Source organism: Choloepus didactylus, chromosome 4 (assembly GCF_015220235.1).
Source record: "Choloepus didactylus isolate mChoDid1 chromosome 4, mChoDid1.pri, whole genome shotgun sequence".
In the NCBI taxonomy this organism is placed as follows: Eukaryota; Metazoa; Chordata; class Mammalia; order Pilosa; family Megalonychidae; genus Choloepus; species Choloepus didactylus.
In genome coordinates this window covers 183,217,926-183,231,570 of record NC_051310.1, presented here as the reverse complement: position 1 = coordinate 183,231,570, position 13,645 = coordinate 183,217,926, and the positions used below count along the sequence as shown (strand labels likewise).

General features: G+C 33.7%; 1 protein-coding gene across 1 annotated transcript; it reads left to right on the top strand.

Annotated features, from left to right (window-relative positions):
- The first annotated feature begins 12,411 nt into the window (after positions 1 to 12,411).
- LOC119533034 (peptidyl-prolyl cis-trans isomerase A-like) lies at positions 12,412 to 12,849 on the top strand. The gene has a single exon (XM_037835198.1). The coding sequence runs from the start codon at positions 12,412 to 12,414 to the stop codon at positions 12,847 to 12,849; it is 438 nt and encodes a 145-aa protein (XP_037691126.1).
- The last annotated feature ends 796 nt before the right edge of the window (positions 12,850 to 13,645 follow it).

Sequence of the window (13,645 nt, the reverse complement as noted above, 5' to 3'; positions counted from 1 at the left end):
TTATTCTTATTTTAATTTAATTTTTTTGGAGTAATGAAAATGCTCAAAAACTGATTGGTGATGAATGCACAACTATATGATAGTATTGTAAACGATTGTACCCTGTGGATGGTTGTATGGTATGTGAATATATCGCAATAAAAGTGAATTAAAACAAAAACTACTCACTATGATTTGATGAAAGTTACATTCTTTCTGAATTTTCAAAAAATCAGGTATTATTAGAATGTTCACATTTATAAGTGTCTGCACAACTGAAGTAAGTGTAAAGACATGTTTATAATCAGCTTAAGAGTAAAACTGTATTTTCACAAATATAAGAGATCAGCAACTCTAATAACTCAGAACACTGTAAATCTCTTATTCTTTTAGAAAACTGATAAAATTTTGTTACAACTGTCATGTAAATGGGTTGAAAAGAAGAACTAAATAAATAATGTTATTAAAATTTGTAGCAAAGAACCTAGCATGAAATATTCAAAACCATAATTCCCAAATGAGATCATAGAAAAATCATTCCTGGCTCAATGGAAAAGGGGAAGATAATTGGAACATATGAGAAATATAAAAGACACCAAGATGTTTCACTAGGCCGTTGAATTTTATTTGAACATAATATTTTAAACAGTCAGATCTGTAGGATCCTATAGACAAAATTTGAGTTAGCCCAAACTTGCCTAAACTTGCTCTACAAGACCTGTTCTAGGGTTTCTATGAACATAAAAGTATCTTTCCATTTTTCTTTATTTTTCAGACAAAAGACTGAGGTAAAATTATAGCCATTATTTTTCAAATATATTATTATTCATCTCTATGTAAAACATTCATGGTCTGCATTTGGAAATATTTGAATAAATTAAGAAATTTTCAATAAATACCAAAATATATGTACAAGGAATTTGAAACAACTCTGTGTGCTACATTTTATATATCCATTCACTCAGCTGTATTTTTGAAATACAGTTAGTGACAGTAGAAAGTACTATATTGGGAAGGTAAAAAAAAAAGAGAGAGGGAGAAGAAAAAAGAAAATAAAAAAACAACCACCAAAAGTGTATTTAGTATGGTTTAAATAGTATGAAAGAAAACATACAAAATTCTCTGTAGCTTTCCACATTTCCAGTGGGTAGTATAAGTAAAGTAAGAAAAGATATTGTTTAGTGATATTTATGGAACATATTTAATGATTTAAAGATTTTAGACAGCAGGATCAATCTAGATATTTTATGAATTTTCAATCCTAAGTATACATATACTTATAAAGAAATGTATAGTGAAAAATGTAGATATTAAAAATAAAGACAACTTCAATTCAGCAATGTAAAGATATGTATTAAAATAAAGTAAAATTAAAATATAGTAGACGGTTTTACTTTTACAAAATTTTTTTTTCATTTTCAAATTTGCAATTCTCTAAGATATAGTCTGTTATTTTTGTTTTCACACCTAATCAGTTTTTACTTTTCCTCATAGATCATTTATCTTCTGAACATTCTTTGAATGATAGCTTTTCTGTTAATTCCTCAAAACACACATTTTTCTGAGGGGTGGAGTCATGCATCCATAAGTACAAACTCTAAGGGCCACTTAAACCCACAGCTTGTCTCATCTTCTAGTGACTTTAAGAAAACTGTATTGCTGTCACAATCTGTTAGAAAATATGCTTTTGTTTCTAGAGGTAAATTAGCTATATATTTAGTAAAACTGTGATGGCTTTGGGAATTCAGACTTCAGAAGAAAGGAGAGACTCTGGATTAGTTCCAGTGATTTATAACAAAAACAACAAAAATGAGAGGGATTATAATTTTATTTTATTCAAGGGAAATTATGCCAAGTTAATTTTATTTTCTCTGCATACCTAATAGAAAATAAATGGGTAGAAGGAAAATAGGGCACAGAAGAAATTCAGTATAAGATTTCAGACTCATAGAAGAATGTCATAAACACTCTTCCTATATGGGTTTCTAAAAAAGAAATATAGGTACAGTTCAGACCAGAATCAGAACATCATGTGGTTTATAATGAGGTCCTGTAATTCTTTGTGTGTGTATATGTGTATTCCACATCTACCTTGATTTTTAAAATTAAGGATAAATTCTAAAACAATTATTTCTCTAAGAGATATATCCTAAAATAGCCAAAGCTAGAAAACACAGTACAACTCTCACCATAATAATTTCTTTCAGAACAAAAAGGGTATTCAGACAAAATGTCAAATGAAATAATGTAATGAAAAACATTATCAGACCAAGACCAATTCTAGTGTCTTATTGATACCAGACAAATGCAGTGAATTCTCTGCCAGATGTGCTCCAATGACTGATTCTGGAGACACTAGGGTTTCAAAAAGAGGAATTGTTTACTGCTAGGTGTGAAACAGGAGATCAGCTGGCCTATCAGCTTAAAAATCTGTATACCTGAACTGCAGTAATTCTGATAGTTTTACAGTATCAGAAGATGGGGATGTTTTAGGTTAATGAGTATAATGACTCTAGATGATGTAATTAGAGGTGAACTAATTATTGAGCAGGCACAGATTGATTACATGCTTAGTCACAGAATGGATGTAAGAAAATGGCAACCTTAATATTATGCTGGGCATGATTCTTAGTATTATAATGAGGTATAGGTCACTTATAAGTTAAAGTCTAAGCTACTGTGTATGTCAGGAGGCCCATTTTGGTTAGATTCAGTTTTGGTTACCAAGATAACTTTGGAGTTGGGATGGGTTAGTTCTAGGCTGACTCAAAGCTCTTTATTAATAAACATTTGGGGCTGTCTTTAGTGATCATAAGACTCTCAAGTCAATAAAATGGGTACAAGTGCGGGGTCAGTCACAAGGTTTTTACAATCACAAGGGCACAAGAGAAAGGCTATACAGTCATTATCAGGGATTGAGGCAGCTGGATTACAGTTCAGAGATTTCAGATATTTTCCTCTGTCTACCCTAATATACCAGAAAGTAAAAAGGAATATCTATATAATGATTCAGTAACCATAATCATCTCTTAAATCCAACTTCTCAACTACATGATATTCCTTCTGTAATGTACACTATTTTGTCTTAGTTATGTCAACAAATAAAATTAATCTGTCATGATTTCTCCTGAATATAGAAAGTTAGAACCACTACCTCAAAAGTGTTTGTTGAATGAATAAATATTTAATTGATATCATCCATAAAGTCTTGAAAAAGCTATGATGGTATACTTTATCGTCACAATATCTTCTTGGTTATCTTAAAGGATAAGTTCTGTAATTTTCCTGCCTGATGTTGAAAAAAGGAATTTTTTTTTTGTGAGCTGAAAAGGACATTTTTAGAATTGCTGAAATAGTGCTGTGCAGGGAGAACACCAAACCAAACAGAAATAATGTCACTAAAATATGTACCACATGTGCATCAATATATTGCCCTGCTTTGCATGACTGAATCTCCCAAAGCACACTCCAGTAACCATGGGTTTTGAATATTAAGTCTGTGAGGACTAATTGCAATTTATTGAATATGCCAGTGAAGCAGAACTTCAGTAAATCAGGTCCAAGGAGTAGGTAGGTTACAGCGTTTTCCCCTCTGCTCTCTTAACCAAATGACAGATCCTTCTTTCAATCAGTGAAAGTTACAAATAGTCCAGAAACTAGCTGCAGCAGAAGAATAATGGTTGAAAGACCAGATGATCCTGTTTTACAACCCTTGGCACAAAGATTAAACCCTCCTTTTCCAGCAATGCACAATTTCATGCTATTTCAGGGAGCTTGACCCTGAACTGAACTTCTTCAGACTGTTCACTTCAATCTGAATTTATAAGAGCTGCTGACAGTCTGTAGCATGTAATGAAAAAAGATAATGGAAGGACAGCTGTTTGCTTTCACAACCCTGCCATTGATATTAAGAGAGGAAAAGCTGTGGAACTGGTGGATTTACAAGAAAATGAGTTGGGATTCAGCATTTGCAAAGATGAATCCTTTTGTTATATACTGAATTGAAGTACATTTCTGCCAGTGGAATCAAGGATCACATTTGGGAAAGTTTTCCATACAATTCACAATTCAGAAAGGAACATAACTGATCTTGTAGCAACTGATTGGGTTCTGTTTATTCAAGCATCTGATTAAATGTTATATGTTATTTATCTTTCTTAAATCTAACACCATTTGAAATACATACGAAAATTTCTTTAAAGTTAACAAAATTGTGAAAATACAGATTTGGAATAGGAATATTTTAAATTCCTTACAGGAACATTCTTTATTTAAGTCATTACATTGGAGACTATATTGAGCTCTTTACATTTGGAATTTAAACATCATAAGTTAAAATGTATAAGTATGCTTTTAGGTATTATATGGAATCTCTTATTCTAATATAATAACAGTAAGGGAAATTTGCCTTTTTTGGGGGGAAAGTTTCAATCTTCCTACAAAGGTATAACATACAAAAAAATCTGACACAGATTCCATGAAAACTATCAGTGAGTTAGATTTCAAAATAATTATCATATAAATTAATACATATTAAATCTATGAAATATGGCATTTAAAATTTTGGAGAAGAGAAATTCAGAATACTGAAACTACTTATACAGATCTGAATTAGAAAATGAAATTCTTGAAAGATTTCTGACAGATCAGGCAACTGTCTCTGGGAGAAATACAGAAGATCCCTCTCACAATTGATCCAACTATGAAGTCCTTAATACCTAAGAACTTTGATGTCAAGCTCATTCTTATACATGGAGAAAGATGAGTCAAAAAAAAAAAAAAAAAAAAAAAAAAAAAGAAAGAATTGAGGAGTCTTAAGATAACAAAAGGAATGTTCTATAATCTTTGGAATGGAATCTCCAGTGTCCCATCTGAAGTTTCACTGGTGGTTTGGTGAACCATATTTTCTATGAACATTTTGGGGACATCTTATCAAGAGTAATTTTGATTCAAACCAGTGACTCATTTGTAGACTCTGATTTCACACATGCAGTGTGTGCTGGAACTGTCTCCTGCTGGCTTTTGAAAGCTCGCTGTTCACATCTCTGTCTCAGCCCCGCATTCAGTGATGTCATGTTGCTAGCTTGAAATCAGCACAATGGGAGTAATTGCAGCAAAGAAAATCTACAGACAGCTGACCTCAGGTGTTAAACATTTACCAGCATGCTACTTCAAATAAATCTTTAAATGGAGAGTACAGGTGCAGATATGGCCATTTGAATACAGTCTTGTTCTTTCTTGTTTGTTTAAAATCACAAAATTCAGTCACATTTCATTTCTCTCTACCCCCATACCTCCTTCCCCCTCACACACACACACAGACACAGCACACACACAAATGTGATTAGATAGATAGATAGATAGATAGATAGACAGATAGATAGATAGATAGATAGATAGATAGATAGATAGATAGAGTCCTAACAGAAAAGTGATTCTGGGACAAAATGTAGTTTAAACATTCCAAACTGCTAACTCTAGACACAACTTATCCATGAACAATTTCTGAATTCCCCTATAAAACTATGACCTTTCATCTTGAAAGCTGCTTTAGAATTTTGGCCTTTCATCTTAAAGGTTTCAAGACATCTTTTATGATACTAGTTTTGTTCTGTAGGTAGATGTATAATCCAGGAAACAGGATTCATAATTGGATGGATCTGATTCATAAAATGTTTGGCCACTTATAAAGCCAAATTCAAATTTTAATCACCAAAAAGAATTTGGGAGCTAGAAATAAGTATACATATATTCCTACTAGCCTGACCCATTTAAAGATCAGTATTTTTTAATGGGCATGCCTGAACTTTTAAAAGATTGTTTTTCAAGGCTCAAGGTAAATTGACATTTTCCTTTCACTTCTGAATGCCACAAGTTCTATTTCCACAGAATTCTGCATGTCTCTCAAACACACACACACGTGTACACACATATTAACACACATACATGCAAACATATAACACACACACACATACACACACATTTCCTGAAGGGGTCCAGCTCTTCTCTAGCAAAGTCAGTGCTCAGTGATATTTTCCTTCTTTTCCTAAAAAATCATAGATATACTTCAAAAGAAAATACACTTATTTTAGCCACTATCTGCTTCAAAAACATCTTAAAGTTGGCTTGTCACACCTAGATATTTCAATAGATTACTTAATACAAAGTTCAGATGTAACTGTTCATAAAGTAACACTTTGATAAGTGTTAAAATATGGACAGTTCATGTGGAAAAAAAATCTGTTAGAAATAACAAGCATAGATACAGCGTTTGGTTCAAACAAGGTAAATATCACACCAGTATAAAATTTGGAAGGGCAGTAAAAATGACCTGGGTCTTTGATATTTTGTTTTCAGTAGACAATTGTTTAAAAATGCTGATGATTTTACTCTTAATTTTACTTAAAATGTCAGTTTAATTTACTTCTTTAAACACAAGAATAAGGCCAAAGAAAATTTTCCAATTGAATAATCATTCAATTATTGTGGAATAAAAGTAGCTATTCATAGAAACTAATGCTAACAGACCAAATGGCAACCAAGAGATTAAAAATATGTGTCACATGCTGAACCAAAAGATGAAACATATATGTTTTTTTACAGTGGAGTATGAAAACAAAAACCGGTATTAAAATCTTGAGCTGCAGATTTTACAGTGACATACAACATGCCAGAAAATAATTCACTCTGTTTCCTACCAGTGTTGTATCTTTTTGTTAACTAATTTAATATTCTGCATTTCCACATAAAATCCAGATAATCAATTTTAACTTGTAATTTAGTATTTCATGAAGTAGTGAAATAATGTTATTATATAAAATGTTTCTGTGAAAACAAATTTGTGTTTGCCTCCTATCAATTGGGGAAAACAAAGCAAAACCCCAAGACAATACCAGAAGTAGATGCCATCCTAGGGAGAGAAAAATAAATAAAACTGAGGTAGAACAAATAGAGGCAACAAAGACAGCACTCCATTGAGTTGGTGCTCAGAATTCTAAAGAGAGGTTTGTGTTTCTAGTGCTTCAGTAGCTAAAAGAAACCTCTTTGTAGAACAGGGACTGAGACTTCTGATGTGGAGAGGACTGCTACCCAGCTCTTATGAAAGGATTTGGTAAACTGGTTCCAAGATTCACAAAAGAAGCTGATTGTTATAACTGATTGCTGTTGGCAGAGCAGGGAGCCATTGCTAGGGTATATCCTTACAGAAGTTGAGCATCTGGTCAAAAGTTAGAGTTAGAAGAACCCAGGTCTTTTGTCAGATTCCTAATCTAGAGTTCTATGTTGTTAGGATACATTGCATGAAGTAAGACTTTGCAAATAAATAGGTTTAGTTCACTAGTTAAGAGGTCACTAAAGAGTTCAAAAGCAGCACAAATTTACAGAAATGGATTCCTCAGAGGAAGTGAAAAACAATTCATGGGTGTCTAGGATGTTCTAAGGAGAGGTTTAGAAGGATACTGCTAGTTGCTTTAATAAGAGTAAAGCTAAAAATATTTAAGATGTATTATTTTAATTGTTATAAAAATTATTTTGACCATTTGGTAGCCTCATTCAATCAGATCAATAAAAAAGGATTCAATGCAATTGCAAAAAAAAAAGAATATGATTTTATTTTATAACTTTTTTTCATTGTATAGCCTCAGTGTGGTTTAATGTTAAAATAAAATTGTATGTATAGATACAGATATATAATTTACCTTTTACTTTATATACGCTTTTAATTAGGTAAATATATTTCTTATATTGCATATCAATAGATGCACAAATGTTTTTAACAATTACTCCCTCAGATGAGAATATTAAGATGATTTTCCAAGGCACAATATATGAAAGGTTTTTACATGTTTTATGTTTTTACTTGTTATTTTTAGAGATCTATTTTAAGTAGCTCTTTAAACTGAAGCTTTATTAGAAAGCTCCCAAAAGACTATTAAAGAATGATAAAATAACAGTTTTCTCTTCATTCAAGACACTACAATTATCTGTATTTTAAAACATTAAGATCTAGTCCTACACAGTCTCAGTATGATAAGGTACCTTGTTTCCTATAAAAGATAATATTCACTCAAATCCCCTCTTTGAAACACATTGACTATGCAGTCGTCTTCTTTAACATATATCTTATACTCCATTTCTATAGTACTTCAGGGAAAGCCTTCTGAGAATACAGAATATTCTAAACTGGACATACCCCAACTTTTTTTTACATTTATGTTTTAAGGAATCTATACAGTTTCCAGGCTGCCCACCACTTCATTACAAATTTGTAGAGAGAAGTCAGCAGGCATCCCACCTTACAAATGCAAGTCTAACCTTGTAAATTAAACATGCTTTGTGTGTATGTATTATTTATTCCTGTCTGCTGTTAGGCTTCAGTATGTGCATGCTCACTGACACTGTCTTTGCATTTGGAAAGTCTCTGGAGTTTTGGAAAGAAAAGGAATGACACATAAGAGTCAGGATTATGAATTATATAAATTAAGTCACCAGGTCAGGGCAGAGAGGAAATTAAAGGTTGCTTTCAAGGGCTATTTCAAATACTGCTTAAGAAAGAAAATAAAATTAAAGAATAATTCAGTCTTTAATAGGTAATACCAATTAATTACAAAGGTTTCATGCACCAAATATGACAACCTCCATTTATATGGAAGTTTCCCCCCACCCTGCTCTTGAGGAAACTAAATATACAAATATTGTTTGCACCTCTATCCTAGGGTAAATTAGTCCAGAATTTTTTACGGGCTTTTTCAAGACAGTTAACTTCCAGAAAAATAAGCTATAGGAAGGGAAGGGACAATAAATTTTCAAAAGTGAGGTGCTAGGATTCTACTCCATAGTTTAGACTTCATGTGGGGTCAGGATTTATTCTTTTTTTTTTTATTAGAGAAGTTTTAGGTTTACAGAAAAATCATGCATAAAATACAGAGTTCCCATATACTGTGCTATTAACACCTTGCATTAGTGTGGTGCATTTGATGCAACTGATGAACATTTTTACGATCATACTATTAATTAAAGTTCATGGTTTACTTTAGAGTTCACTGTTGTGTTTTGCAGTCTCATGGATTTTTTTTTTTTTATTTTAGTCAATTGCCATATAAACAACCTAAAATTTACCCTTTTAACTGCATTCAAATATATAATTCAATACTATTAGTTACATTCACAATGTTCTGCTAACATCACCACAATCCATTTCCAAAATTTTTCTGTCATCCCAAATAGAAACTCTGTGCAATTTAAGTATTAATTCCACGTTCCCTACCCCACCCCCATCCCTGGTAATTTATATCCTAGTTTCTGACTGTGAATTTTCTTATTCTAATTATTTCATACCAGGGAGATCATAAATTTAACCTTTTGTGTCTGGATTATTTCACTCAAGATGATGTCTTCAAGATTCATCAATGTTGTTAGAGGTATCGAAACTTCATTCCTTTTAACAGTTGAAAAATTTCCAGTCATATGTATATACTACATTGTGTTTATCCATTCATCTGTTGATGGACACTTGGGTTGGATCCAGTTTTTAGCAATTCTGAATAATACTTTTAGTAACATCAATGTGTGTTCTAGTTTGCTAATGCTGCAGAATGCAAAACATCAGAGATGGATAGGGTTTTATAAAACGGGGGTTTATTTTGCTACACAGTTACTGTCTTAAGGCCAGAGTATCCAAGGTAACACATCAGCAATCGGGTACCTTCATGGGAGGATGGCCAATGGCGTCCAGAAAACCTCTGCTAGCTAGGAAGGCAGCTGGCGTCCGCTCCAAAGCTCTGGCCTCAAAATGACTTTCTCCCAGGACATTCTTCTCTAGCAAGCTTGCTCCTCCTCAAAACATCACTCACAGCTGCACTAGTTCCCTCTCTTTGAGTCAGCTCATTTATATAGCTCCACTGATCAAGGCCCACCCTGAATGGGCGGGGCCATGCCTCCATGGGAACATCCAATCAGAATCATCACCCACAGCTGGGTGGGGCACATTCCAAGCAAATCTAACCAGCACCAAAACGTCTGCCCCACAAGACCACAAAGATAATGGCATTTGGGGGACACAATACATTCAAACCGGGACAATGTGCAAATATCTGTTTGAATCATGTTTACAATACTTTTGGGTGTGTATCTAAAAAGTGGGCCCAAAATGTCATATGGTAATTCCATATTTAACTTTTCTGAGGAACCACAGTGGCTGCACCATTGTGTATGTCTGCTGACAATAAATGAGTTTTCCTTTTTCACATCCTCTCTAGCACTTGGAATTTTCTTTTCTTTTCTTTCTTTTTTTTTTTTTTTTTTTTTAAGAGTAGCCATTCTAGTGGGTATGGAATGGTATCTTGTGGTTTTCATTTGCATTTCTCTGATGACTAATAATGCTGAGAATATTTTCATGTGCTTTTTTTTTGTCATTTGTATATCTTCCTTTGAGGAATGTCTATTTAAGTCTTTTGCCCCTTTTTAAATTGGGTTGCTTGTCTTTTTTTGTTGTTAGTTGAAGGATTTTTCTACATATTCTGAGTATTAAACCTTTGTTCAATATGTGGTTTCTAAGTATTTTCTACCAATGGTACCAATATTTCTACCATTATTAAGCTTATTTTACTTTTACCATAAAGACTTTCTATGCACAAAAGTTTTTAATTTTTAATGGAGTCTCATTTATCTGTTTCTTTTTTGATTTTTGCACTTTGGCTGTAACTTCTAAGAATCTATTGCCTAACATAAAATTCTGAAGATGCTTCCTTTTATTTTCTTCTAGGAGATTTACAGCTCTGGTTCCTATATTTATGCCCTTGATCCATTTTTAGTTGATTTTTATATATGGCTTGAGATAGGGGTCCACCTTCATTCTTTTGCATATGGATATTCAGTTTTCCCAACACCATTTGTTCTTTCCTAATGGAGTGGATTTGGCACCTTTGTCAATATCAGCTGGCATAAATGTGAGGATTTATTTCTGAGCTCTCAATTCAGTTCCATTGATCTATATGTCTGTCCTCCTGCCAGTACCACACTGTTTTGATTACTGTTGTTTTCTAATAAGTCTTAAGTTTAAGTTTGAGAAGTGTGAGTCCTCCAATTTCATTCTTCTTTTTTTCAAGACGTCTGTGTCTATTCACATCCTATACCATACCATATAAATCTGATGACTAGCTTTTCCATTGTGCAATGAAAGCTGCTGGAATTTTGATCATGATTGCATTGAATCTAAATTGCCTTGGGTAGAATTGACATCTTAACAATATAGAGTCTTCCCCTTCCATTTATTAGGGCTTCTTCTTATCATTATCATTTTTTTTTAACAGTGTTTAGTAGTTTTCTGTGTACATTTTTGATTAGATTTATTCCTAGATATTTGATTCTTTGGTTGCTATTTTAAATGATTTTTTTTCTTGTTTTTGTCTTGAGATTTTTCATTACTAGTGTATAGATACACTACTGATTTTTGGTGTTGATCTTGGACTCACCACTTTGCTAAATTATTTTATTAGCTCCAGCAAATTTGTGTGGATTTTCTTTATATATGATCATGTCTTCTGCAAATAAGGAAAGTTTTTCTTCCTCCTTTCCAATTTGGATGCCTTTTATTTCTTTCTCTTGCCTAATTCTCTGGCTAGAACTTCCAGTACAATATTGAATAGCAGTGGTGATAGTGGGCATCTTTGTAATTTTCCTGATCTTAGAATGAAAGCTTCAGTCTTTCACTGTTAAGCATGATGACAACTGTGGGCTTCTCATATATGTCCTTTATCACATTAAGGAATTTTTCTTCTATTTCTAGGTTTCTAACAGTTTTTATTAAGAAGGTCACTGAATTTGGTCAAATGCTTTTTCTTGCATTAACTGAAATGATCAAGTTTTCTTCCTTTTTTTTTTTTTTTTTGTCCTTCATTCTATTAATGTGGTATATTACATTAATTGGTTTTCTTATGTTGAACCAGTCTTACATTCCTGGGATAAATCTCACTTGATCATGGTGCATAGTTCTTTTAATGTGTTGTCAGATTTCTGTGGGGTCAATAGTAATGCCTCCCTTTTCATTTCTGAGTTTAGCTATTTGTATCTTCCTTCTGTTTTTTTTTTTTTTTTTTTTTGCTCCTCTTTATATTTCTAACTAAAGTTTTGTCAATTTAATTGATCTTTTCATAGAACTAAGTTTTGATTTCATTGATTCTATTGTTTTTTATTTGTCTTTCATTTACCTCCACTCTAATCTTTCCTTCCTTCTTTTTGTTTTGGGTTTAGTTTGTTCTTCTTTTTACCAATCCTTCAGATTGAGGTCTTTCTTCTCTGTCAATGTAAACATTTAGAGTTATTAATTTCCTTCCCAGAGACAGATGCCACCACCTGCTGCCACAGTCCCCCACCTGCAGCCATGGTCAACCCCACTGTGTTCTTTGACACATCATCAGTGGCAAGCCCTGAGTCATGTCTCCTTCAAGCCAATTGCAGACAAAGTTCCAAGAACAGCAGAAAATGTTTACGCTTTTGAGCACTGGGGAGAAAGGATTTGATTATAAAGGTTTCTGCTTTCACAGAATTATTCCTGGGTTTATGTGCCAGGGTAGTGACTTCACATGCCATAACAGCACTGGTGGCAAGTCCACCTATGGGGAGAAGTTTGATGATGAGAACTTCATCCCGGAGCTTGCAGGTCCTGGCATCTTGTCCATGGCCAATGCTGAATCCAACACAAATGGTTCCCAGTTTTTCATCTGCACTATGACTGAGTGGTTGGATGGCAAGCATGTGATCTTTGGCAAAGTGAAAGAGGGCATGGACATTGTGGAAGTCATGGAGTGCTTTGGGTCCAGGAATGGTAAGACCAGCAAGAAGATCACCACTGCCAACTTGGGACAAGTCTAATAAATTTGATTTGTGTTTTGTCTTAGCCACCAGACCATTTCTTCTGTAACTCAGGTTGCGTGACCCATCTCCACTGGTCTGCTCTTAGTATCACATCATCTTTGTGCTCTCACTGCAGTTCTTTGGATTTCACATTATCGTCCCCATTCCAAGTCTAGCTGGATTGCAGAATTAAGTTTATAATTACGAAATAAAAACTTAAACAGCCAAAATATTCCTTCTCAGCACTTCCTTTGCTGCATCCCATAAGTTTTGGTATGATGTGTTTTCATTTCCATTTACCTCAAGATAATTTCCTAATCTTCCTTGTGATTTCTCCTTTGACCCATTGCTTGTTTAAGATTGCATTTTTAAATTTTCAGTATTTGTTAATATTCTGTTCCTCCCTCTGTTATTGTTTTCCAGCTTCATTCCATTGTGATCAGAGAAGATACATTGTATGATTTCAATATTTTAAAATTTTTTGAGTCTTGTTTTGAGACCTAACTATGGTCTATCCTGGAGAATGATCCATGTGTCAATCTCTCTTTTCTGAGCCTGTGTCATGTATTGGGCTTGTGCTTGCTAGTGTCCTAGGGGTTCCCCTGTTTACAGATATTTGATTGCCCCACTACTCCCTAGAAAACAGAACTACCTCTCCCAGGTGCTCCACTGCAGGACTTAAAGCAGGTAAGTTTTTGCCCCAGGTCACCTGCCTCAATTGTTTTTTACACCATTTTGGCTGCCTTTGCCTGGAGGGAAATTTCTGGAATTGGGGGGTGAGCTGGAAAGTAGTTTCCTAGGTCAGTCTTTCTCA

Excerpts from the sequence above, each read along its gene's own strand:
- LOC119533034 (XM_037835198.1), top strand. The coding sequence starts at position 12,412 with ATGTCTCCTTCAAGCCAATTGCAGACAAAGTTCCAAGAACAGCAGAAA.